Below are 26,671 nucleotides of genomic sequence, written 5' to 3'. Positions count from 1 at the left end.
GTTGCGACACGTCGGGTTTCAGCACTCTATTGGCTAAGTGTGGATGTGTATGGCTGCCATTGGCTGGATGTCCGAGTGTACGCCTACCATTTGCTGTGGAGCCAGTCGGCGTGATGGCACTTTCAATAAAGTTATGTGATAATTGTTACTCCGCCTCCCGTGTTAGGTTTCATTCGATGAAGCAGCTGCTGACATGGCGGACCCGGGGAAGGTGGAGGGGGCGGTTTACAGTATCCCTCTCCTCCTTCCCGGGCCCTCCATGTCCCCCCGGCTTCTCTTCCTCATCAGCTTGGGGCTGCTGATGCTGGCCGGCCAGACGTCTGCCCTGACAGAAGGTCTGTACTGCGGCCATCAGGTGTGCTATGATGTGTTGGGGGTGAGCAGAGAGGCCAGTAAGCCGGAAATCGCCCGAGCGTACCGACAGCTGGCCAGAAAGTACCACCCGGACAAGTACCGGCCCGGAGAATCCCGTGACGAGGCACACGAGAAATTCCTGCTGGTGGCTACCGCCTACGAGACGTTAAAAGTGAGTGAGTGAAAGTAAGGGGTTCAGCGCTACAAAGTACGGCGGGGCCGCCTGAATCACAAACTAGTATGATAACTGGGGATAGAGGACGGTAGGGTTCGCATAGCGGGCGACGGGATGTGAAGATGAGGAGCTGGCGTGTGCTGCACTCCGGTGTATGTTGGCGCTCTTTGAAACGATAGTAGTAATGCTTATGAGTGGGATACAGGGTTATGTGTAGTGACTGGCAGTGGGCGAACACGTCACCACAGGGCCTCGCCAGAGCTGTCAGGAGGGGGGCTGGAGGGAATGGCTCGTGGGGACAGGGTGGAAATCAGGATTTACTGTCCCCCCACCTAATAAGTAGTCATTTGTAAAACTGCATTAATAGCCTAAACGTTATCTTACACACCAAGGAATCCTTGTTAATTGACATTATTTCTGAATCATCTGTCTTGAGACCTGCAGCTGATCATTAATTGATTTGTATAGCGCCATCGTATTCTGTAGCGCAGTATTGTCATTTGAGACGTTACTTATTCTCAATACTGAAGTTATTGATCTCTCTAGCCTTGTGCTTGGCAGCACTGTACAATGGGCTAGTAGAACATTAGTACATCACATAGCAATGTGGCCTTACAGAAACCAAAGAAGGGCCTTGCTGGAACAAGTTTATGAAACTTACTTATTGTGTTGCATGTTAAATAAATGCCAAATAACTGATTAAAACGTTTAGTTAAAGTTAATTCTTACTGGAAGTTTAGTTTATTATCTGATCTTGTAATAGCTGATATTTATTTCTTTTCCCTAGGATGACGAGACTCGTAAGGACTATGATTACATGTTGGATCATCCCGAAGAGCACTACAGACATTACTATCGTTACTACAGCAGGCAGCTGACGCCAAAGGTGGATGTTAGGATAGTGGTCCTGGTTACAGTGTGTGCAATCTCCATCTTTCAGGTAATGCGCATATATATATATATATATATATATATATATATATATATATATAATCTTTCTATATTATACACTTTACCAACCGGTTACATAGGGGTGAATCATTGCCCGGTGTTAGAATGCCATAAGAAGCCTTTTGTTAAACTATGCTTTAAAAGAGGTGTGTATATGTGGGTGGCTGATCACAGCATATATGTGCGTTATAGTTACACCGTAGTGATATATTTGCAAACCTTTGTGTGTTCAGTGAGCCCAAACAAGAGGAATTGGGGCAGCTGGACACTGTACCAATAACCATCAGGTATAACAATGCATGCTGGCTTTTAAATATCTAGCTTATACCTCCAGGAGCGAGGCTGATTTTCAGCATGTAGTGCTTCTAGGTTGTCCAGCCAGATACTGTTAAATTCTGTACATAGAAGCATAACTGGGAATGACAAAACGCTCATCGGGGTTTCAAATGCTGTGAAGCCAACCTTGTCATGTTCTACTGGAGAGGATCCATGCCAATAAAGGACTCCTGTTGTACTGTCTGGATAAGATGCCACTTCGCTTAGACCAAATGCTGAAATGATTCCCCAAAAATATTTCATCCTATAGATCTGATTGTTACTATGACAACAGCTGTGCATACCTGAAATCATTGTTCAATAGCTCTTTGGTGTATTAACATTTTAAACTTTTTATGCCTTCTGTTTTCATTAATGTTGTTACATATTTAGTTCTACAGTTGGTGGAGCAGCTACAACGATGCTATTAACTACCTAGTGACGGTGCCAAAATACAGAATCCAAGCCGCTGAAATAGCACGGCAGCAAGGCCTCCTCAACCGAACCAAAGAAAAGGGCAAGGCTAAGAGGTCGAAAGAAGAAATCCGACAGGAGGAGGAGGAGGTGATCAGGGACATCATAAAGAACAAAATAGACATTAAAGGTGGTTATCAGAAGCCACAGATCTATGATATACTATTGTTCCAAATAGTGCTCTTCCCCTACTACATGTTCACCTATATCTCCTGGTATATCTGGTGGATATATACATTTAACATTAAAGGCGAAGAGTATGGCGAAACGGAAAAATTATACCTCATCCGGAAAAATATGAAGATCTCACAGACGCAGTTCGACAGCTTGGAGGATCATCGCAAAAAGCAGTTTCTCGAGCAGCAGCTGTGGCTGAAAGAAAACTACGAAGTAAGTGAGAGTGTTAAAAATGCCAGATCTCTTTCCAATAAGATAGCAGGGAACAGCTGTATCTGTGTGCGTGTTTTCAACGCCGTGCAAGAGATTCTCCAGCTTTGTGTTTAACTTTGTATCATGCTGTAATTACTATTAAGTGTAAACGAGAGAACATGTTTTCATGTGATGAATATACAGTATAGATTAGCGTGACTTTTCACACTCTGTTAAGCATTTAGTAAACACTTATGTAGAAGTACATAATGTAGAAGATCTCGGTGGCGCTAACTTCCATATTTTTCAACAGGCATACAAACTAGAGCAGGAAGAAGAAATGAAGCAGAAAATGGCTTTGGACCCCAGGTGGAAGAGGTATCGAAGATGGATGAAGAATGAGGGACCCGGAAGACTGACATTTGCAGATGACTGAATTGTTATGCTGCTAGATTATTTTCATCAAATTGAGGGTTTTTTTAAATATATTTCTGCAGTCGCCTAAAACTCAAGAACAATTAACTGATACAAATGTCTGTTTTTATTCTTTCGTATAGATTTTTAATAAATGATCTGGCTGGTGCCCTTTCTGGAACAACACCAAGAAACTGTTTATTTAATTATGCATATATATCTTGATGGTTGAAAAAGGCAGAGTTGACAATTGTTTTCTTAAGGGGTTAAACCATACCTTCCAACACATAATGCAAATCTGTAATTTTCAAAAATCCTACAATGAAGAGTTCTGTCCACTAGGTAAACATGTTCTTTACAGGTTAAAATTTGTATTAGAAGCCCCCTTTATGTGAATATGTGGGAGCAGCTGACATAACTTCATGTTCTCAGCATCTGCATGGTTATTCCTGCCATGATGTTGTCTCTGCCTGCTTATTAACTTGCAGTAAACTGTTTACTTTTAATTAGAGATTGTTAAAACACCGATTCCCAAGCAAAAAGCACAGGCTATGTGTATGTATTTACATATATGAATGCTGCAACGGCAGCCCCCCCCCCCCCTTTATTGCTGTTGCTGGTCACATGTTCAGAATTGATCACATCATTTCTGACGTCCAGTGTTTGATTTTGTAATGATTGTGTTTAGTGGATGTGATTTGACGGTGTCATCTACAATGCACATAAGAATGCGGAGGCCTTTCAGAGCCCTTAAACTGTATGTGCTGGTATTTATACTTTTTTAGCGAAAACATAATTTAATTCATGGGAGCTTTTTTGGCATCTGAATTAGTTATACCTGGATGTGACATGCTGGCTCTGAAGGATTGAGGAATGTGTATAGGGCAGTTTTAATACAGCCCTAAACCACTGGTCCATGTGCTGAAAGAGTTATATATTCATTATCAAGCCAGGTATAGCTCACATAGCCCCTAAATACAATTATACACTAGCCTCTGTGCCCCACTGGTGTTGACCAGTTCCACTGAGTCCAGCCCCACAGCCATGGCTACCATCAGCAGTTTGTTTACACGTTGCTGTCTACCGCTTCAAGAGTGCATTTTGGGAGATGTATAAACTTGAATGAGTAGTTTATTTCCTTTTGTGAGGTTGTATATGATGTGGAAGTGGTAGTAAAAGTTTGATGCGCCCTCCAAATAATGGTAACCTTACCCCTATAGCTCCGTATAATTTTAGAGATCAGGGTTATTTAAAGAGTGGTGTGTGTGTGTGTATACATGGGGGGTATCACAAGCTCTAAACATTTAGGTCCTTGAGAACGACATTTGTCAACTGATCACTTAAGTTAGAAAAAGAAATTGTTACCGTTTATATTCCTTCCAGTCTAGTAAAATTAAGCAAATTGTAAGTTTGACCTCATCCGCCAGCAGTAAGGTTATGGAGACTTTTAAAAGACTTTTGGTGGTGGACCCTAAATTGGCGTTAAACTCCCTGAGTGCTATCTGTGGCCTCCTTGATCAAGCTTTTTAAGGGGTCGTGGGTGTTTTTTATTCCCATTGTACACAGCTGTAGCATATGGTGGTTCTCTCTGTCTCTGTCTCTGTCTCTCTCTCTCTCTCTCTCTCAGCACTGGGGTTGGCGCTTCATAATGTATAGACAAGTCAATGAAATGACAGCACCTTAAAGTCTGATGTTGGGGCAGACATTTACCTTGTGTGCCAGATGGCTAGTCTGAGCCAGTTAACCACCATCCTAAATAACAATGCATATTAAAGTACCCTATGAAATCAATGGGATGGTTGCCCGTGCCGCAGGTGACTAGCGGTAAGTATATGGCGTGCATGGAGAGGGAGGACACCATGGAAATTACAGGTACCTCGCAGCTGTCCATTAAAGTGTCCCCTTAAACAATGCAATGGGTTCAGCCGTTCAACAGCGCTAAGAACGATGCCTCGGATTAATTCGGTAGAGTAGGTGGAAGAGCACATTTAATTTAACAATGGCCGGTCTACATCTCCATCCCAGTAGGTATTGATGCAGAAAGAAAGACATACACTTTCCCAAACATGAATCAATCAGACACTGGGGTAAGATGTTGGGAAGTGACTACTGGCTGCTTCTCAGAGTTCTGCCTGTAGATGGCGCTCTGAGTAAGACCCATCGGCAGGCAGATCCTGGAAGCTGTCTCTGGCTGCTGGATGGGTAGGAGGGCTGGAGTGTTAGTTTAGCAGCCTGTGAGCTCATTTCCTGCCCAGATCTGTCCAGGGATCACCCAAAGCAGAAAGCACAGCCTGTTGTCGAAGGAGATGTCTTCAAACTCCAGCTTGAGTGCTATGCAGAGACTGGTGGAGCAGCTGAAGCTGGAAGCTAGTGTGGAGAGGATCAAGGTAACACAACTCAGTGATGCACCATGAGGGGGACTTGCTTTTATGTCTTTAACATGAGATGCAGTCCCCTTCACATCCTTCCTGGCAGTGGTGGGGTTAATGGAGCCCTGCAAACTTTTGGACATTCACGAGTTCCTTGTAACTCATTTTTTGACGTTATTTCACGATGAGTTGGTTTGTTTTACCAGTCTGGGTGCCAGTGGGATGTTTGACACACATTGGCTTTGTCCTAGATATAAAGGGTTAAAGAGATATAAAGAGTATACTGCTAAATGAACTGTGCGTTAACCCTTTCCTCCCCATTTCCCACGTGGTGCTTTGCTTGGACAATAGGGTTTCCCCCCCAACGGTTACATTATATGTAATGTCAGGAAAGGTTTACTTTACTAAGAGGGTGTTAGATAAGTGGAGCAGCCTCCCAGCAGAAGTGTTGGCTGTTAATACAGTGAGGGGGTTTAAATATGCATGAGTTCTTATGTGCTGTCACCTTCTATGCTTCTGTGTTTCTATGTTGGTACAGGATAGCATGAAATGATTACTTTCACCCAGAGGGTTAAGCAGGGAGCTGCTTCTCTATCCTGATCTTTTGTATAATTCATGCTATCTCTAGTGGTCTGATGGCTAGGCTCCCATGTTCACTGAATCCCACACTAGTAATATTTTCCTCTAGATAAATTGGATTAAAATGACATAAATATAACTTTTCATTTTCAGGACAGTTAGTAGTAGTTACAATATTATGTTTTGTACATGCTAACTTAAACAGGTAGAGCTAAGTGGCTCCTGGATCCTTGTCCCCACCAGTAACTAACTAACTGACATACTAGTATACACGCTTACATACGCACACATAAGAGTGCACACACTTACACTAAAATATACTCTCTCTGTCCTACCCCACAGATCACTCTCTCAAACTCCTTGCTTGGTGCTCTTCCTTTTAGCTGCCCGCTCTCTGCCAGTAGCTGCGCTTTTATCTCGGGGTCATTAAACGTCACGTTATGTGACCCCACCGTGCTTGTGAAAGACTTAGGACCGGACCAGAGCTCTGACTAGATGAGATACTGTCGGTTTTAATATGAGCTTTATTTTTTCCCCTTTCCTTCCTTCCCATACAGGGGCCCAGCCTTTTTTAAAGCCGCTGTTTCAAAATATCATTTGCACCCTATAGTATGTTAAACAAATGATGCCTTTATATTATTTTATCCTAATCACATAAAAACAGCACAGTAGCGTTTAAGAATCTCTTTTTTCTTTATCTGTGGCAGCATCCAGTCACACAAAAAATGTTCCCAGCAAAAATGAAGAATGAAGCAAACACTTACATGATTAAAAAAAAAATGAGTTCTGCCAAAGGCTTGGGCATTCTAACAATGCATTGAGAAAAGTGCTAAACGCCGCAGAGTAAGTGGAACAGCACCTTTAAGAATATGGAAGATCTTGTTAGAGCCTTTGGATCCCTCTAACAATAATTGATTGACACCCTGGGAAATTGCCCTGCCCCACCTCCCTTGTAATAGTGCAGGTTAGTAGCAGAGCCATCAAGAAATGATTCTGCATTCCCCGTTTCCATTAAATATCTACCTCTCCCTGGATTTTATTTTTTGATCGCTTTTGAGTCTCCAGTCCCCTTTTATCTTTTTATCGCATCCCCAGGACACTCATAAAGAAAACAAAAGTGTCCAGTTGTCCTGGCAAAACCGTTAGCAGGCTTATTGAACCGGTTACTATTGACAGTAGTACTTCTAATTGATTAGACGCAGGCAATTGTATTACCACTTCCCAAAAAGGTAGCAGGGAGGATGCTGCTAACTACAGACCAGTAAGTCTTACTCTAGCAGTTGGGAAATTCATGGAAGCCGTGCTAGACAATAGGATTGTTAAATATCTGGAGGTAAATGGGTTGACTCAACAGAGGACAGGAGGGAAGTTTATTTTAAAGGAGGAGATTATTAGAAAAAGAGGTCAGAGACATCTAGATGGTCAGATGTAATGTATCTATGAAATACAGGCAGATTAGATGAGCCGAATGGTTCTTGACTGCCATTAAGTTCTTTGTTTACGGTACCGATCTGTGCTCTGAATTATGATGGCAGCCACATATGCTCATGCTTTGAATCCCTTTATTTTGCTTAACACAATTCCCTAATTGTTCCCAAAGTCCATCCTCCAGGCTGTGGGTGCTGGAAAAATGCATGACTCTATTTATCGACCGCTTCCCTTCTGCACTGTGACATCTATTGATTGGGATCGCATTGTAGGAAGAACAGGCTGCCATCTGCTTTGCCAGACTAATGTTAATGACACACGTTCACGTTTCATTAAAGGCGAGGATATATCGACATCACATTAAAATTGATCGTGTAGATGCATGCCTACCAACTGTCCCGCTTTGTGCGTGACAGTCCAGCTTTTGCCAACCTATCCTGTTTTTCACAAACTTCATTCTCTGTGCGCACGCCCAGCTCTGCCAGTGACGTAGCACACTAGGGTAGTCCTTACCACAAAACAGCGTACCTGGGGCTTGTGCGCGTCTGCTTACTTCCCAACGTGTGTTTGCTTCATACCGAAACGAGCAACCTGCTGACTTTTTGAGATATTGAATGCACTGTTGTTTTATAACATATATTTATATGACTCCGTTGCTTTGATCCTGCAAACAAAAACATTGGTGGGTTTGGTTTGATGGGAAGTCACGATTGTCAAAGGTGTGCAAATTCATTTTACTTTGTTGCGACTCCAAATTGAGATTTGAGGGCTCAGTCTAAGGTCCCAGTCCCCCACAATAGAAGAATAGATATGAAAGTTCTCTGTAGGTATGTATGCATTCTTCCAAAATGGGGAAAAAAATTGAAGTATTTACCTGACAGAAGATGCAGTCCTCCTCCTCCATCATCGGGTGATCCTTGTCACTGATTAAGGTGGCCAATTAGTTGCAGGAAAGCCCTTTTCACACACTTTGAGTGCCTGGGGTCAGGACACATCTTACGCCAGATTGTCATAGCCCTGTTATAGTTAGATATAGGGGAAAAACCTTATAAACGGCTTACACTTCACCCAATGAAAACTTTATACAGTATTGTTGGTAGCCGGGATCAGATTGCCACCTGACCCCACAATAGCCATACCTGGGAACTTTTTGGCTCCGGCCACCGGTAGCCTGCCTTTGTGGGATGTTGGTGGGTAATCTCGCTGATGTCGGTGGGCGATCCTGCTGCCGCCGCGGGACACGCGCTATTGATGGAGGGAAACTGGGTGATGAGTGGTACGTGCTGTAAAGCCGCTCCTGTGCCTCAGAGAGCCCCCGTAGTGACCCGGAGAATCGGCGCTTTGCACAGAGTCTCCGGGCAAAACACACAGGTATGACAATAAATCTTGCGTGTTAAACGCAAGAGACTTCTACACAAGATGGCAGCCAGTCAGTGCATACATGCATCACATACATGGTAACAACAAACATGGCAGCAGGTGGAAGGTGCTGTTCCACTTACTCTGTGGACCTTAACACTTTTGTAACCAAACCCAGCATTAGAAATATCAGTCCAAGTACTATTAAATGTTCACGGAAATATTTTTTTTTCAGGAAGGCTTAATTTTCATGGGACACAAAAGCAGGCATTCAGAGGTTGGTCCCATTAAAAAAAAAAAAAAAAAAAAACCTAGAAAACAATAGTTTTCTTTCAGGGCAAAGGCCTAAAATGAATAATTTTCTACTAATGTGTTGCCTGGGCCAGCACCTTTTACGTGTGAATGTGGCACTTGCGCAAGATCGCTGGAAGTCTAATATATTTATGATTGGAAGAAATGTGACAGTAATTTTCATGACATTTTTACTCAGGAGAAAGGAAAACGTAATTAAACACATAGTTTCCCTGCTCATATTTAATTAGTTTAATGCCACCGGCTATGTATGTTAATGTTCTACAGCAAGGTGTGTGGGTGGTGTAGACGTTCCCACCTCGTGAAATATTGTGCCCAAAAAAAGTCAAAAGTCTGCTTCTGGATACTTCATTGTGTCCCGTTGGATGGCTTTCCGTGTCACGTAACACTGGGAATAGCAGTCGGTTCCAATATTGTTGTATTCTGTATGCTGCAGGCACTATGTAGAATCTATGTAATTAATTACATTGTCTGTGTATCATACTTCCCAAGTTTCTCTTTTAGGAAAGACAGTCCCTCTTTAGACCCAAATGCCTCAGGCTCAGTTTCCTTCCCAGATGCACCTCCTACCTTGTTCTACTGCCCACAAAATCACACTAATGTGTACAGAAACAATAGAAATATGTGTATATAAGTTAATTTGTTTTAATAAATACATATTTAGACTTTTGGCTAGGATTAAGTAAGTACCTGTGAGAGAGGGAAAGCTTGGTCCTCTGGCTTTTAAGGTAAGTTCCGGAAGGCTGAGACCTGCATTAGGTTCCCTGGTGTTCCCTCGCTGGGGCACATTGCAGACCCCCTTTGAGTTGGTAAGCACGCCTCATGCACCTTGGACCCTTCTCTTGCATGATTTTATTTCTGATCCTGGCCTATTGCTGGTGGTGATTTTTTATTATTATTTAATAATTTTTTTTACTGGACCAGCCAAGGGCTGTGGCCTTAAATGCCTACCTCTTTAAATTTTGTGTGCGTTTTTTGATACTGAATTGGAAACGTTTGTTAGATCTTAACTAAATTTATGCTAATGACTGGAGTTTAAGATGCACACACATGTATATGAGACTACACAGAAATTCATAGCAACCAATGGCATGCACATCTGATTGCACCACTCATAGCAAATCTCTTTATATACGTCTTGCGTACCTGGGAACTTCCCAGGCCGGGCTGCCTCTTCTGAGGGAGTGGCTTCATGAGGGGGTGGGGCTAACTCCATATATAATGCAGTGGGAGCGGAGTTGGGCAGGTAGTGGTCCTGGGGGAAGCAGCGCTTCACGCTGAGACTCTGGGTCAAGTTCGGAGAATTCCCTGGTATGACTTCCCCTAGTGCATCTTAATAAAAACTCTCCGTTTATCCCCCAAAAGTCTGTTAATTTTTCTTGATTTACTGAAACCGTAGTGAACCTAAAATCTTAATTTTAATACATGTACTAGTTGGAATATTTGTTGCTGCCTCAATCTTTTACTTATAATCTTTATCCAGCAACTAGCAGGTGTTTCCTATGTAAGTAACCAGCACCCAGGCTAAAGATATGTATTAACAGAGGTGGTTTGATGCCAGCGTGAAGTCAAAAGGCAAATACGCCTTTTTTTGTCTGTATTTAATTAGACATCTTCCAGTCTCCTGGCATTGGCCATTGTAATTAAGGCTAAAACAGAAAAAAGACGAGTCATGGATTAGGCTGGTTCTGACCACAAAACGCTTTAAAGTTAATTGAATTATCCCCCCCAAGTTTTTGTTGCCAGGATTTAACTATTTTTGGCTTTGCCTGGGAAACCATATCATCTTGGGTACGCTTAAGTCTTTGATAAATGAGTCATACTGGATCTCAAAGTTTATTCCACTGTGTCTAACTCGTTCTTGGCACCCAATATATATTTTTTTTGTGCTATTCCAGATTTAGCTACTGCTATGTTTAATGCTGGGATAGGAATATAAAGATAATTGGTAAACTGCTGAAGGGCACATATGATTTTAAGTAGTACATTGGTAAGCTGTTTTTACTATTAATGTTACCCGTGGCTTGTCAGCAACACAACCACATGACATCTATAATCCGACTGAACAATCCTTCCAATGACCATATTAAAGGGGCATTTGTGAGTATTTTGTTCCAGAGATCATTGACACAAACCGTCATTATAATAATTGCTTATGCTTCTAACACTGCCTCTGACATTAGGCATTATTGTCGGGCATATGCAAGTACAGAGGGTTCGGAAGAATTCATTCACATGCGCCCCTACAACTAGGTTCAGGATTGAATAAGCCAATCACACGCTAGCCTGATACATGGTAGATGCAGTGGAGCTGGAGTGGCAAAGCGGCTCTATAGACCATTTCACAAATAACATTCTAAAATGGCACATGCTGGGAAAGGGATCCTCTCTTTTTCTATAAAGGGAAAAGTTGAATACATCTCTTTTATGCCACTGTGCACACACACACACACACTGTACACACCACCAGTCAGCTCCAGCACTGCTTAGCCTGAGCCTTTCAGTAGGTCTGTTAGCATATGCAGAAAGAACAATTGACTTCAGTGGGAGTGTTTTTGTCACCACTAATTTGCTGCTTCACGCAGCTCAAATTGGTGTGAAATATTTAGGGAGTGAGCTGTGTGCTGCAGCTACTCTAAAGAGGCCATTATTCTCTTTTCTTACAGCCATGCAACACTCGTTGGCGACCTGGGAGTTTTAACATTATTTTTATCTTTCCTGCACTATTCAGTTATTTTAACCTGTTGTCGATGCGGATTATCCTGCCTGGATTGTTTAGTCCCCTCTCATCTTCCCCTGTAACATAAAATACATCAGGAACACAACAATGATTTTATATATTTTATTATTTTTTGTTTGTTCTGTTGCAGAATAACTGCTGTCCAAAGATTGATGCTATCCTTAAATTTACTATTGGGCTGATCCAGAGGAAGGCAAAGAGAAACCCCAAATGAAACTCCAGCTGATTATGTTTTATAAGGGGGGAAAAAATTCTTCCTGACCCCAAATATGGCGATCGGTTTTCTCCCTGTATCAGCAGTGAGCTGTTTGCCTGCCTACTGCTGTATGTATTTACTGTATAAAATGTGATCTCTGACTGCAGAGCTTACACTTGCGTGGCCATGTTCTGCTTAACCAAGCTTGCATTCTAATATAATTGCATTTGGATGCAAATATAATATGGAGAAATTCTGACCATGCCTGCAGAGCTGAAACTGTAAAGTTCTACCTAGATCAGTAAACTGAAACAAAGAAGAGCTAGAGAAAAAAACAATATAGAAAACATCCGCCAAAACATCACAAAAATACAAAGAAAACTCCCAGTGCTGAAAGCGTTAAACACAAAAGAACTGATCCAAAATAAAAAAAAACAAATGAGTATTTTAATCCTATCTTATAATGTTCTTACAGTAATGATCCTCAGGAGGATATAGATTCAAAGCATTGTTGTGATAAGTGTGTAGCTATAGTGTCCAATATAACTTCTGCCAGTTCTTCAGTAAAGATCCCTAAAAGGACATCACAATATATATAAGAAAGGTAGGTGTCACTGCAGATAACCACTAGAACAGGGACGTCCAACATGTGGCTTGCTGGCCAAATGCGGCCCATGAGACCTTGAGGTGCGGCCCGTGCAAGATCGGCAGCCAGAGATCACAAGAGCCCTGCTGCTTACCTGTGGGAGGGTCTTTTGTACTGCACAGAGGAAGTGGAACCCACATGACTCGGCTCCAGTCCTGCTTCCTCTGTGCTGTACAAGTGAACGCAGAGGGAGGCCGCGCCCCCTGCTGAAGTCTGTGAGCGGCATCGAGAGCTGCGGTGCAGGTAAGGGGGTGGGGGAGGTTGTTTGAATGAATGAGTATATATATGAATGAGTGTGTGTGTGATAGCATGGATGTCTAAGTGCTGGAATCTAGCCATGATGGGAGTGTGATTGCTGTTAGCAATCACACTCCTATCATGCCAAGTCAGCCAGTACATGCTGAAACCTGGCTAGCTGCCCCCCTTGTGTATTGATGCTGCCAGCAGTATGGGGTCTGCACATAACTAACAGCCACCCTGTACCAGCATGTACTGGCTGACTTGGCATGATAGGAGTGTGATTGCTGTTAGCAATCACAGTCCCATCATGCCTAGGTTCCAGCATTTACTGGTTGCCTGGGTATGATAGGAGTGTGATTGCTGTTAGCAATCACACTCCTATAATGCCAAGTCATATTGTTCAATTTTTTTTGTCCAATTTTGGTTACTTACTTTTATTAAAAGTAAGTGGGTTTTTTTATTATTTTTAAAGGTGGGGGGTCATTTTCGGTTTGAACCCTGAATTTTTCATTTTCATTTCATTTTTAATTATCCTGAATTTGCAGTCACAAAACTTTCTAGGCCCAGAAATCAGTGAGAGGAAAAGTAAATGTTTGTGTCGTTTATTTTATTTTAATATGCATATCTTATTAAAGGCCATATTTTCACACACGTTTACGATTCTGATGAAGTGGCCCACTGCAGAAAAATCTTGGGCTCTCCCATTGCTCCCCCTGCTGGCTGAATGCAATTATTGTAATCTGCAATGCAGTGCTATGGAGCCCTGCTTGGTGAATAACAGTGCTCTCTCAAGGAATGCCCCGATTATGATATCGGGCATTCCCGTCCGGTAGGTGTCACTGCTGATAACCACCAGAAGTTAAAGACCCTGCTGGGCTTTCCCATTGCTCCCCCTGCTGGCTGATTGCAGTTATTGTAATCCGCAATGCTTTGGAGCTCTGCTTGCTGAATAACAGTTCTCTCCCCGAGAGCCGGTACACTATCATTCAAGGAACGCCCTGATTATGATATCGGGCATTCCCGTCCGGTAGGCGTCACTGCTGATAACCACTAGACCAGGGGCGTCCAACGTGCGGCCCTCCAGCTGCTGCAGGACTACATCTCCCATAACGCTCTTTCAGCTAAGGGGCAGGCTGAGGAGTATGGGAAATGTAGTCCTGCAGCAGCTGGAGGGCCGCACGTTGGACACCCCTGCACTAGACGTTCAAGACCCTCCTGGGCTCTCCCATTGCTCCCCCTGCTGGCTCATTGCAATTATTGTAATCTGGAATGCAGTGCTGTGTAGTCCTGCTTGCCAAACACATTGTAATCAGCACAAACCGATCAAGACGAGGTGAACTAGAACTAAAAGGATAACAATTGAATATAAATGTGAAAAATGTACAAGGGATTTTGAGCCATACTACACTGAGAACAATGCAACAACAATATATATATATATATATATATACCGGTGTGTGTGTGTATATATATATATATATATATATATATATATACCGGTGTGTGTGTGTGTATATATATATTTTTTTAATTTAACTTTTAGTAAGGGGCGCTTTTTACATTTTTTTTTTTATTATTTTTTAGAACCAAAAATGATCTCTCTCTCTCTCTCTCACATATATATATAAAATCATTGATGTGGCCCTCTACTGCATACCACTGGTAGTATAAGGAGTCAGGGTGTTTGTCTGGTGTTTAGTTCTGTTATCACAGCTCAATCTACTAAACACACACAGGCAGTTATATATTGTGTTATACAAAAACTAGAACTGTTCAAAAAGAAAGCGATATTGTTTTGAAACTCATTTGAATCTCATACAAATGGTTACAGACATTGATGAGAGTTCCCATTTTAATATATAACTATTCACATGGGAATGTGCATGGATCATTGAATGTTGTTATTCACTAAAGCGAAGGGTTTTCAAGAGAGTTGTTGACTTCACTATTCATTGGAAAGGGCCATCCCCAATAAGCTTCTGTTATGGTAAAGGCTGGGCTGGCCCTGCATAATGCATAGTGCCGATTACTACACACTGCACGTTGTATCTAGTGTCACGTTCACCAGAGTAGGTGATATCCTCCACACCTTTTCTTTGGTAAGCTTCTCTGTTGCATCAAGACCCCATGGTCCGAACTAAAGTACCTTCAAAAGAATGGTACCTGACTTATGATGCAAAATAGGTTACATAATGCATAGTGACAATTTGGCTATCAAATCCACATGGATACAGTAAAATATGATAAAGGAGTACAGTATCGGAGGGGAAATTTGCATGGTATCATAATAAAGATTAACCAGGAAACGCAAGGTACCAGTTGACATCCCAGTGGATATCAATTGAAGGATAAAGATCTTATTCGTATCATATCTGATATTCACGCACTTGCATGATCAACTTATAGGGGACATGAACATGACACTATTGGGTTCCTGCCATGTTCTAAAACCAGCATCAGTGAACAGAAAATGCTGTTTCGCACAGTACAGCAGAAGGGTTGGAGGTATCAGAAGAATAGCCCAGGGTAGTAACTTGGTAGTTAAAACCTACCTGGTAGAGAACATCCTTTAAGTCCAAATTCTTACATGATTCACTATTTGATGATATGTATGATGGCGCTATATAAGTCAATAAATAATACAAGATCCATTAGAGAGGTTACAGGCCATCTGTTGGTCGGACTGCTGGTTCTGTGATGTACAGCCAACACTGGCCTGCCCTGACGTTGATTAGAGAAACAAATTCCAAGAACCATCTCTGAATAATGTTTACTGGGAACTGCTATGAACTGTGTTATGATCACTATCGGGTATTACTGGAACTTAGAACTGTGTTTAGAATAGTTTTACTGTATAAAGTAGTTCAAAGTGATTCCATATGCATTTTACCATAGGAAAAATATATTGCTTCTCAGATTTGTATAAACAGTGTGCAATTCAGTTATTAAATGTCATGTAAAATATTAAACATAGTTTAAAGTTATACATTGTGGTTAAAACACTACACTATATATGGTGCCATGTGTAACTTACGACAAATATTCTCATATGTCTATAGACCATAAAGTTATGCTTATGATAGCTAAGTCTCACCTTTTATTTTACCCTTTCATTAAAATGCATAGAGGGATTCATCAGTCTCTGGCCTTGCTGGGGATGTGTATTTTCAGAGATGTATTTACCTCTTTAGAGGTGCTAGAGGATGAGTTGAATGAGTTTATAACTAAAGAATGCCTGCACGGATTTGTTCGCTGTAAAACGTAGTAGTGTCCGTGGAAAAGTATAGTTTGCAGGAAATTCAGGATCCTGGTAAACACCTTTTACTGTATTTAATTGATAAAGCTATTATTAACCATTTACACGTGTGTCTGTTTACAGGTGTCACAGGCGGCAGCAGAGCTCCAGCAGTACTGCATGCAGAATGCTTGCAAAGACGCATTGCTGGTTGGAATGCCTGCAGGCAGTAACCCGTTCCGGGAGCCAAGATCCTGTGTGCTGCTCTAAGGCTTGCCAGTCTGCTGCTGGCTAATGTATGTATATAACAAGAAAAATAAGACTAAGATGTCCTTTATATGAATTCTTTAAATCAGCAATTGGAACAGTTAGGGATGTAGTCATGAAGGTCTATGTAACAGGCCATAGGAACTGTGACATTGGGGTGCCTGTGATCTTATCCCTGGATAGAATTATACCTTATATTCTTATCCCTGGATAGAATTATAGGATTATATAATGACAATGCGTTTCAAAGGTAATATGGAGATGGAGGTGCCCATAATTAGTGGGCAGCTGAGAGTATTGCAATCATTATTTGGGCTTCCGTAAGTTAAGGAGGTCTGGCATAAGCACTAGACCTGAACAAATGTTGAAAAAAGATTACTTTGGTATGTTATTAGTACTGATGATCAACTCTTTCTCAGTGGGTCCACATACTTACAAATAAGTAAGAGAAATGATGCCTCCATTAACTCCCATGATCAGTCTTTGTGGAACTGGATGTATCATGCAGTGGCCCTGTCTGCTTTTTTAGGTGGTCTCCATTGCTACAGTCCAGTCTTTTTCGCAAATCAATGACCAGGTTTAGGCAGAACTCCCAGGCTAAAGAGTGTCACGGAAACCATGTATTAAATGACAAGTTTGCATATTAATTTAGGACCAAGGCAGATCTATTGGGGAGCCAGCTCGGTTTTCTGAGAATGGAAAGAATTTTTCAAACCTATACCTCCAGTGCTTGTATTGCGCAATAGCTATGTGTTAAAGGGACACTCCAACCATCATACGCACTGAAATGCAGATAACTGCATGGTCCCTTTACATTTTCTTGGTGTATTTTAGTTTTGCTAATGCCAGGGGAATTCATATGCATTTTGGCCCTTTGCACCTAGCCCGGGTAGGTCTTTTATCTAACTATATCTTTTTCTTTTTTTATTTTAGACAAGACACACTTGAAGACTTTTGACGAAAAGCAGTCTGCGTTTCCAGTACCATTCAACCATGTGGCCAACTGTCTTTATGTATTTAATAGTCATATTCTTTAAGGCTTAATGAGATATATTATTAATATTTGTTGATTCTTTGCTTTGAGACGTGGATATACAAATTTCAGAATTTAAATCCCGTTGAGCTCACCAATAAAATAAAATAACTTTTTTTTTTTTTTAAAGATACAAAACTTTTTTGTAAGATACTAATATTTCCAATTTGTAATGTAAACGAGATAAATTAAAATACGTTTTAGACACTTCAAACATTAAAAGTTGTACACAATGTATTTCCTTCTCACAAACCTGTATTGTATACTCTTTTGATGATGTCAAATAGACCATTATTTGGGGTTTTGTGTGTTTTTTTTTTTACGTTATATTAAAAAGCACTGTATTCTATACATTCCTTGTGTACCTACAAATTCTTTCTGAAAAATAAGACAATAAAAAGTGTTAGAAAGCAGTTATCATGTATGTTAAAGTTTCGCCGGTTTTCTTTAGACAAGCAGGTGACATGTGAGCCTTTTGACAAATATTATGACTTTCTTTAGGACGTTAAATTATTCTCCAGTGTCCCAGTGCCATTTTTTTTGTAACTTTTCCAAAGTAAAGTTAACCTTTAACCTTTAAATAAGCTTCAAAAGAAGCATCAACTTTGGTGTTCATTTGTAATTTCGATCCCAGGCATGCAGTCAATGGCAATTTTATTAGGTACACATATCTATCACTTCTGTAGTGGCCCATAGGCTTTGCGGATCAACACATTTAAAGATGGAGAACCTCGCACTTTTTTTTTTTTTTTTTTTTTCACTCCGTCTCGTTTGGAGTCATCAGCTATAAGAGGAAATTACAGTTTTATTTAAGTCTATATTTTATTATATTTTTTTCTTATAGCACTTTTTGGTGGTATTGGAGTAATACACATAATTCAGTGGTGAAATTGACATTTTTTTTCACTTCACTGGATATATTTTTATGTTCCTAATTGGGCACTTTAAACGTTGGGAGGTATTCAAACAGGCAGGTAACAGTATGTTTTCCATTATATTTATCTCACCATGGAGATGAGCTGTTTCGAAGATGTCGGGACCACCATATCTTGTGAATTGTATCATGTCCAATGTTTAAAGTAGGCATATGTCATCTTGTAGCATTAAATTATTGATGTACTATATATATATATATATATATATATATACTGTAAAAAAAAGTATTGCAGTGTATGCGGTGATGCCTTTTTTATTCTCTCGAAAGCTTGTCTTTTAAATATTATGTTAGTCCAACAAAAAAGGTATCAACATAATATATAAAAGACAAGCTTTCGAGAGAATAAAAAAAGGCATCACTGCATACTCTGCAATACTGTTTTTTTACATCGTGTCTACTGGACTAATACAGCTTCACCCATTTACATAATTATACCGTGTATATTGATGCACTTTTAATAGAGGAAACTCCAGTTGTTTTTTTACAGGATATTCTGTATCTGCACTGCGGATATATATTTTTTCAAACTTTAATAAGCAAATTTAATCAATTTCGATATTCCGAGATTTGGAAGTAACACTTGTCGAAAATCCTTACTATTAGCTACATCCTAAAGCTCTACAACATATGTAACAATATCCGAAAGATGCCATTTTCCTCATTTCTTATATGGTATCAGATTTATAATTTTAATACCCACAGTTATGTGTATTTTTTCTATTTTTAGCCCCCCTTCAATATTAATAATAATCTTGTTCTATACACAGATTTGTATTGTACGAAAAATGCCAGTGCTTAAAGTTGCTTATGAAACATACAGCTGTTCAGATTTAGGTTTATCCTGTTTTAGTGTTCCTGGTTCCATTGTATTATATGTAAACCTGACACATTCAGCTATATGGCATTTTATTAAGCTTTTGTAACTTGATCTATTTGGCAGTCAGCAGATGAAGTTTATCATTTCAATAAGAGCAGACAATACAACTTGTCTTTACCTGAGATCGCATTGTTTCGAGGGGAACATCCGCCAAAATATTGTATTACTAATATTGCATTAAATATGCATTTTCAAAATGTTGTGCTGTTCTCTAATTTTTTAAATAGTTAATCAAGGTGGCTCGCTGCTCCCTCCTTCCCTGGCTTTGTATAATGTGAGATGGAAGTTAAAATTATCTCTGCCTCCTTTTTCCATCCCTGTGTGCTTTGGGATGAGTACAAGGGAGGGCTGGCATGCATTTAAGCACACCCGGTCACAAACTTACATGCATACTCTCACACACAACCATACCGTCATGCTAACACACTTACGCACTTATGCTAATGCACTTGCTCTAACACACACTTATACATATACACTCATGCTAACACAGACTTACAAATACACATATACACTCATGCTAACACACACTCTAACATACATGCTCATTGCGGATGCAGTCATGAATCACAAAGAAGGTGTGTTGGTCTCTTTTGAGTAAATAACTTTATTTGATTCCTATTGTAACAAGTTATTCCATGACAGGTGAACATCAACAACCCTAATCAAAACCTGTAGGTATTTTTTTTTATCATTCAGAAGAATTTAAGCCGGGTTTGACCATCTCGTCTTCCTGGAACTTTCTCAAATGACAGTTTCCTCCTTTTTGGTTGCGGTAACTGAGCAAATTGTAATCCTGTATTTCAAATAAATTGAAGAATTATTTAATTTTCCTGATCAATAAAGCATAGTATGTATGAGCCACACTAACATGTATAGTATGACAGTGTACTACTGTGTACCTGCATTGTAACTTAATTGCACGATATTCAGTACATTAATACTTAATTGCACGATATTCAGTACATGAATACCTAATTCCTTTTGTTTGTCAGAGGTATGCTAAAAGCATTTCTGTTTCTAGCAAATATTTTCTTATACCTACACAAAGGCGAATGCTTCAGGTCTGGGTTCAACCATAACCCACAACAACATGTCATGGGATTAAAAATATGTATTAGATTAGTAGTTAACAACTGGTGGACTACATTTTGGCTCCAGTATTGTATTCTGCTTGTATATTGGCGCTTGTATATTAAGACAACCTGAATTGATTGGTGGCTCAAAATATGTCATCTACTGCCTTTAAAATTGCATGCACATTGCAGTAGAGGCAAACAAGCATTCATTTTACTAATTGATAATACAAATTTGCCGCTCAAAGAAAATCCAGTCTAAAATTTTGAAATGTAAAGTTCATTAGCATTAGTAAAGTTCTTTTTGGATGGGGGTATATTAGCCACAGCCACAGGGATCAGCTGTGGCTAATATTGTCGTTCAGTGTTAGTTGGCAATGATGAAGTTGTGTTAATTTTGTGGTGGTACAATCACTTACCAGCTCCAGGACACATCATCAGATTGCTAAAAAGATGTGATTAGAAGGCACTGATACCTACCCTTTATTTCTTCATTGTCATTTAGGATGTTGTTCTGCATAGTGACTCCTGCCTTGTCAAAAGACCTGACCGACTGCTGGTAGAAATCAGGGTTACCTAAAAAGTCATTGTTTGTATTTAAGAAAGGGGTGAAATCAAAAGCCCCTGGCTTTAGTGGTGAAGGATGAAGGAGCTGTGGCTTCTCACTGGTCACAGGCTGTTTGACACATGCCACATCTCTTAATTGATCTGGGAAGTATAGTGGCGTTTCTGGAGATCGGTGGTTTAATGAGTCTGTGAAATAACTGTTTCTCTGAGTAACGCTTCTTCCACAATAACCATTAAAGTGTTGGTGACAGATGTCATGAAGAGTATCGTCTTCCTTGTTTGAGGACACAGACCCACTAAGATTGTCCATTAGACAAACAGAATCATGACTCTGTTGTTCAAAGTCATTTACACAATCATGTGTCTTGCATGGTTGGTTAAAACAGTCCAAAAAAGTACAGAAGTTATTGTGGAATCCAGATCCCGCCGAAGGTATTATAGTACCAGCAGGCTTATCCAATGATGTTGATGTCAAACACATTTGGTCAGTCTCTCTGAACACTTCAGTATTGTTTCGGAAAGTGTCTTTCTGGCCATGCATCATATATTGGATGGGTTTGAATTCACTGTTCTCTCCGTGGTAACAATGTAAAGAACTAGAAATGCCGAAATCTACAGCTTCTGTTGCCCTCAATGGTGATACGTATCCAAGGAGTTTCGGTGATAAAACCCCATATTGAGGTTTTCCACATAAAAGCAGACTGCTGCTCGTATGCTCATGTCTGCCAGGTGATGAGTTTTGGGCATGAATATTGTATGGGTCGTAGCAATAGTCTTTCCTATGCGACTGCGTAATATCAGAGGCCACAGGAGGGGATGCTGAAGTGCTGAGTTGATGTAAAGAGGTGATATCACTAAAGTGCTAAAAAGACAAAATTTGAAATATCAGGACCAGGAATCATCACTCAAGGTAAATGTTAATCTAAATACTGAATCCTAAAACAAACAAAACAATTATAGATTATGCATGTATGTGTGATAATGTGTGGGATATGAGGACCCATGTGGTTGTAGTAGTTCATTTGTAAGTGGCACCACATGTTATGTTACATGGGGGACAACTTAAGAAGAAAGCAGCATTAATAAGGCCATTCAGTAACCTGCTATCATTTGGAATACAGGCTCTAATATTTTCTCAGACCTTTAAAACTTTTGCAGGTACTTCTGGAAAGAGCTCCTGCAGCTGGTCTTTGCTTGCAGATAGTACCCATTGTAAAGAACATCCTCTGTGTAACATTAGCTGAGCCACCATGGGATTAATACAAGGAAAGGCAAGCAGACGCTGTTCTGCCTGTACGAAAAAAAACAAAGGATGAGCTTTAAACGCTGTTCAGTAAAATATGTAGCGCAAGGGACAAATTACACAAACCATTTATGTAGCATAATAGGTCCAATAAATGTACGGTTTGCTGTACGCAGCACAAGCTACACACCATTTTTTCTAAAGAATAAAAAGTTCAATAAATGCTTAGGGCCGAGCATGGAGAAATTGTAATTCTTCATAAGAAAAAAAATCAAGTCCTTTTGAGTCTAGCAAAGCTCATGACACTTGTACCTTATGGGAGCCCATATGGGAGATTTGATGCCATTACCTGGCCCACTCTCGATTTTAAGGTCTTTCATGCTGTGTTAACCCAGACTTTCACTCCCTTGTCCAGTGATGAGGTTATGTCCAGGAAAACTAGGCAGGTGACTCCGTGTGAAAATGATACTTGGGGGAAAGACAGGGATTATTGGCCAATAGTGTAGTGGGGATTTATCCGAGGAGGGTAATAACCCCCAGCATGTTGTTCCAGGTTCCTAACATCCTGTAGGCCCCTTTTAATATAGTCCAGTAGTAGCTCCAGTAATGAAGAACACACGATTATGACCTATGTTACTGAATACTGAATATTATTATTATCTTTAAACAACCCCAACAATTTATGCAGCGCTTAATACAATACATATATTCAAGGGTTACGACAAGGCTAGAATTGACAGACTAAGACAAACCGATACATTAGAGTCCTGCTTGCAAGCTTACAATCTTGAGGACATAACATATAATTGGAATACAGAACACATTTCACAATGAAATAGATTCCCACAAGAAATTTGATCAGTTAATTATAGATCAGGAAACCATCCTCGCATGCTTTGCATTCCACTGGGAGAAAATGTCTGCAAAATTCACTGAAACTGTAATTAATTTGAACCATGCGCATTCACTTTTTCTCCGTGTATTATTTTACTGGGTTATTCGGTCTAAAGACTGTAGTGTCGCCTCTAGTACCGATTCAGCAACAATGGTAGGCAAAGTCCAGATAAAACTGGATACTTACAGACATTAGGAATTCAGTTATCACAAAAAGCCCACATAAAGCCTCCCTGAACAATGATGACTTTGAAATATCATCCTCAGAAGAGGTCATTAAACATGAAACAGATTCCAGCTCGTTCACTCAAAATAAAATGAGACATAGTATTAACTTAATAACTTATTACATACAATTGATTTATTATGCCAGTGTAAGTTAGTAAAGAATTGTTTGTAACATTTATTCGTCATGTAGCCTTCTGTAACATCTATTTCCAAGAAAATGTCATTTCAATTTGTTGGGTTTTTTGTAAGAAACTGTCTGTAATGAAAAAAATACTACCATCATTAGAGGCAATCTTTTCTTAGTAATATATTGAACCAAAAGAGATAATTAAAGGGAACTGATGGATGCTGAACTAAAAAATGATTTTTTTTTTAAAAATGATTTTATTTTGGGCCCTTTGCTTCGTATGTATAAACTAAGAAAGAAAAAAAAAATTGGTCTTGACTATGGGTAGGATGAAAATACATTTTAGGCCTTTAGCTGAAGGAGCCTTAGCTCCAAGCCAGAAGATTGCAAAAAAGCACAGCTTTTAGGATAACCACGCCACTTTTTTGTCATTGTAATTGCTTTGGAGACATTTATCTCCAAGGGTTCACCTCATGGTTGCTAGGAATGGCGGCAGCCAGTATTATCTAATCATTTCCTGTGTCTTCGCTTTACCCACCTTTACAATGGCCGCCTGAAACAATTGCCAACAATCTAGAACTTAACAACAGAGCATAGTTAAGTTAAAGGGGAGGAATAATATTGCAGAACAGTAAAGAAGTAAATAAGTGGTAGAGCATCCAGTACAGCATTGCGAGGTCAGGCACTGATGTTGGATGGGAACGCCTGTCTCGCAAACTCCGTTCCAGTTCATCCCAAAGGTGTTGCATGGGGTTGAGGTCAAGGCTCTGTGTGGGCCAGTCAAGTAATTCCCCCCCCCCCCCGAAGAGCTAGAAAGGGTCCAAGGTGCATAGTGTGCTTATGAATGTGTAAAAAAAATAGTGCTTTGAGGCACAGAACCAGATCCTGGACCTTCGCTGAGGGCTAAATGGCACCTCAGGCTTTAGTCCAGAGGATCAACTTTTTCCTCTCCCACATGTATTCACTTTATCTTAGCCAAAAGGCAGAGAAGGGTACCTCCTAAAATTTCAAATGGACAAAAAGGACACTTTTGTCTTAAAAGGTGTGGTTAGCGGTGTGGCTATGGGAGCGGGGCTTTACCCAGACCTTTTAGCACTGTTTGACAGATTGAAAGGCTACTTACAAGATGTTTTTAAGAATAATGTTTGATAGTTCCACAATTTAATATACAAATCTCTTTTCTATATGTTGGGCTGTAGAACACTATGACAGACTTGTGTCCACCAAATATTCTGAGAGGCATCTGAGTCTGAAAGAGAGATACTGGAGATTCGAAGGTCCAACCTCGGTGAGTTCCTCTCAGGGAAGTACAGGCAACATACAGCCTGGGGGCCATATTAAGCTTTTATACTCTTTTATTCTCTTGCAGAATATGTGTCCAGCCAACCACTGCAGTACACAATCTGCCACCGGAGTAGCAGTAAGTGTAAGAATGGGGAGCCCACCAGGCACTTGAATGTGCCGGATGGCCAGGATGGCCCTGTGTAAGGTATACCACAGGAGACTTGAGCCCTAGCATCGCTTAGCATAACTTAGCAAAACTACGTTTGGTACCGACCTCTGAAGTGAGTACAGACAGCCAGGACCTGTCCAACCATCCGCTGGGGGTACTCTTACAAGACCTGAGAGTGTAGTCTGCAATTTGGCGAAGTATTAATCCTGTCTTTTCCAGTCCTGAAGTAACAATAACCTAAACACAACAGTACATTTTACTTTCTGCTACTATGTAACACAGAAATCAAAATGATTGGTCACACAACATACTTGCAATTACCATATGCCAATATACAAAGTTATTGATATAGATACTACCAGGGCAGACACTGCAGAAAATAGTAGTTTGAACTAAAATTACCATTATCCCCATACCTGCGAGAAGGTTTTTGCCCCAGCATCAGATTGAATTCTCAGGGCTGATTCTCAGGGTCACACAGTCTGGAACTAACTGCTTTCTACTCTACACTGCTGCAACTTCCAGCAGTGTAGAGTACTTCACTGTTTGGGGGTCTTGCTACTAGTATGCAATGTTTGATATTAATTAATTCAAGTTTCCACAAGGACCAGTATTAGAGCCATTTGGTGAGCCCTTACATTTAATCTTCATGATGGGCTATCAAAGGGTAAATATTTCAAGAATCTCAGGGTCAGCTAATTTCCCCACTTTCTACTTGTGATTACACTTGTACCTTCACATCCAGTTCTGCAGACTTTGATGTTAGTGGAACCATGGCTGCATAAATCAATGCCAAACTGTGAAGTGTATTTTCTGAAAAAATGTATCTAAAAAACATCAATGAGCAAAAAATGCTTTAAGTAATTAGTATTGCACATTTTTACTTTTAGCACAATGTGCTGCTGACGACGAGGAATGAGTAGTCGTGCATACTGGTATGACCCTGATGCATAGAGAGATTGTATTCCAAATCTGGATTTAGAGATTCCTTATAGGAGGGATCTCAAAAAGAAAGACACTTACTGAACATACTGGCAATTTTGCAAAAGTAGTACCCAATAATTCACAACCCAAATTAGATCTGTTCCCTTAGAGCTGTGTTGGTAGTAGACTTTGCAGGGGATACTTTAAGGTACAGTCAACAGTAACTCATTTCAATTTGATTTAACTGAATGTTACAATAGGAAACAAACAGGCAAAGAAGGCACAGACAGGCGGTTTGGAGACAAAGACAGCACAGACAAGCTGAAAAGCTGTGGACAAAAAACACACAGGTAAGCAGATGGCACTGAGAAGATGCTTGAGGGCAAAGATGGCACAAACAAAGTTGCTTGAGGACAAATATGGCAAAGAGAAACTGATTGGGGCTAAGATGGCACTGATAAGTTGTTTGGGGTATAGGTAGCACTCACTAGCTTTTTGGGGCAAAGCTGATGCTGTGTTGCTTGGTGAAGTCGAGAGGCCCTTGGGCAATTTTTTGCACTGGTGCCCTGTAGTTTTTAATAATGCCCTTGTAAACATGTAAGGGATATGTTTTCCAACGTTCAGCCACGAGAAGCCACTTTTTTATTCATATTATAATAATAATAATAATAATAATAATAATCCATGTTTTATATAAGTAAAATAATAGCGTTGAATGGCCACCAGTTTATCTAGGGAAATACTTACTCAGAATGATGTATTGCTTTAGAAAATAAAAGGATCCAGCAGCAGCTGTATTGCAGAGACAAGGCCACTAGTTTTAGGATTAAGTTCTCTGATGTCTTCTCGTATTTCAGTTCATCAATGTCCTAACAAAAAACAATCCATA

The 26,671-nt window shown here is 40.2% G+C and overlaps 3 protein-coding genes across 4 annotated transcripts in view; 2 read left to right on the top strand and 1 right to left on the bottom strand.

The window, feature by feature from the left end:
- Positions 1–17,809, top strand: part of GNG10 (G protein subunit gamma 10) — a 74,366-nt gene extending 56,557 nt beyond the window's left edge. Inside the window, exons 2-4 of one of the 2 annotated variants that reach the window (XM_053465844.1) lie at positions 5,351–5,439; positions 16,301–16,452; positions 17,357–17,809. In XM_053465844.1, the coding sequence (XP_053321819.1) occupies positions 5,359–5,439; positions 16,301–16,426 (207 nt within the window). In that variant the 5' untranslated portion in view covers positions 5,351–5,358 and the 3' untranslated portion in view covers positions 16,427–16,452; positions 17,357–17,809. Of the gene's footprint in view, positions 1–5,298; positions 5,440–16,300; positions 16,453–17,356 lie in introns of those variants that run through there. The other variant, XM_053465843.1, reaches the window with a different exon arrangement.
- On the top strand, positions 152–3,246 carry DNAJC25 (DnaJ heat shock protein family (Hsp40) member C25). Its single transcript, XM_053465841.1, has 4 exons — positions 152–526; positions 1,317–1,469; positions 2,189–2,659; positions 2,952–3,246. Exons 1-4 carry the CDS (start codon positions 194–196, stop codon positions 3,072–3,074), a joined length of 1,080 nt encoding a protein of 359 aa, XP_053321816.1. The 5' UTR covers positions 152–193; the 3' UTR covers positions 3,075–3,246.
- Positions 17,810–19,903: 2,094 nt separating the features above from the next.
- The window catches only part of SHOC1 (shortage in chiasmata 1), a 32,006-nt gene continuing 25,238 nt past the window's right edge, over positions 19,904–26,671 (bottom strand). The window contains exons 22-27 of the mRNA XM_053470302.1: positions 26,530–26,651; positions 25,592–25,685; positions 24,964–25,095; positions 22,055–22,204; positions 20,827–21,775; positions 19,904–20,066 (exon numbers count right to left, since the gene is read on the bottom strand). Coding sequence (XP_053326277.1) covers positions 19,966–20,066; positions 20,827–21,775; positions 22,055–22,204; positions 24,964–25,095; positions 25,592–25,685; positions 26,530–26,651 — 1,548 coding nt within the window. The 3' untranslated portion in view covers positions 19,904–19,965. The remainder of the gene's footprint in view (positions 20,067–20,826; positions 21,776–22,054; positions 22,205–24,963; positions 25,096–25,591; positions 25,686–26,529; positions 26,652–26,671) is intronic.

This window comes from Spea bombifrons, chromosome 1, assembly GCF_027358695.1.
Source record: "Spea bombifrons isolate aSpeBom1 chromosome 1, aSpeBom1.2.pri, whole genome shotgun sequence".
NCBI lineage: Eukaryota > Metazoa > Chordata > Amphibia > Anura > Pelobatidae > Spea > Spea bombifrons.
The sequence above is the reverse complement of the archived record's forward strand: the minus strand, read 5'-3'. Positions and strand labels throughout refer to the sequence as shown.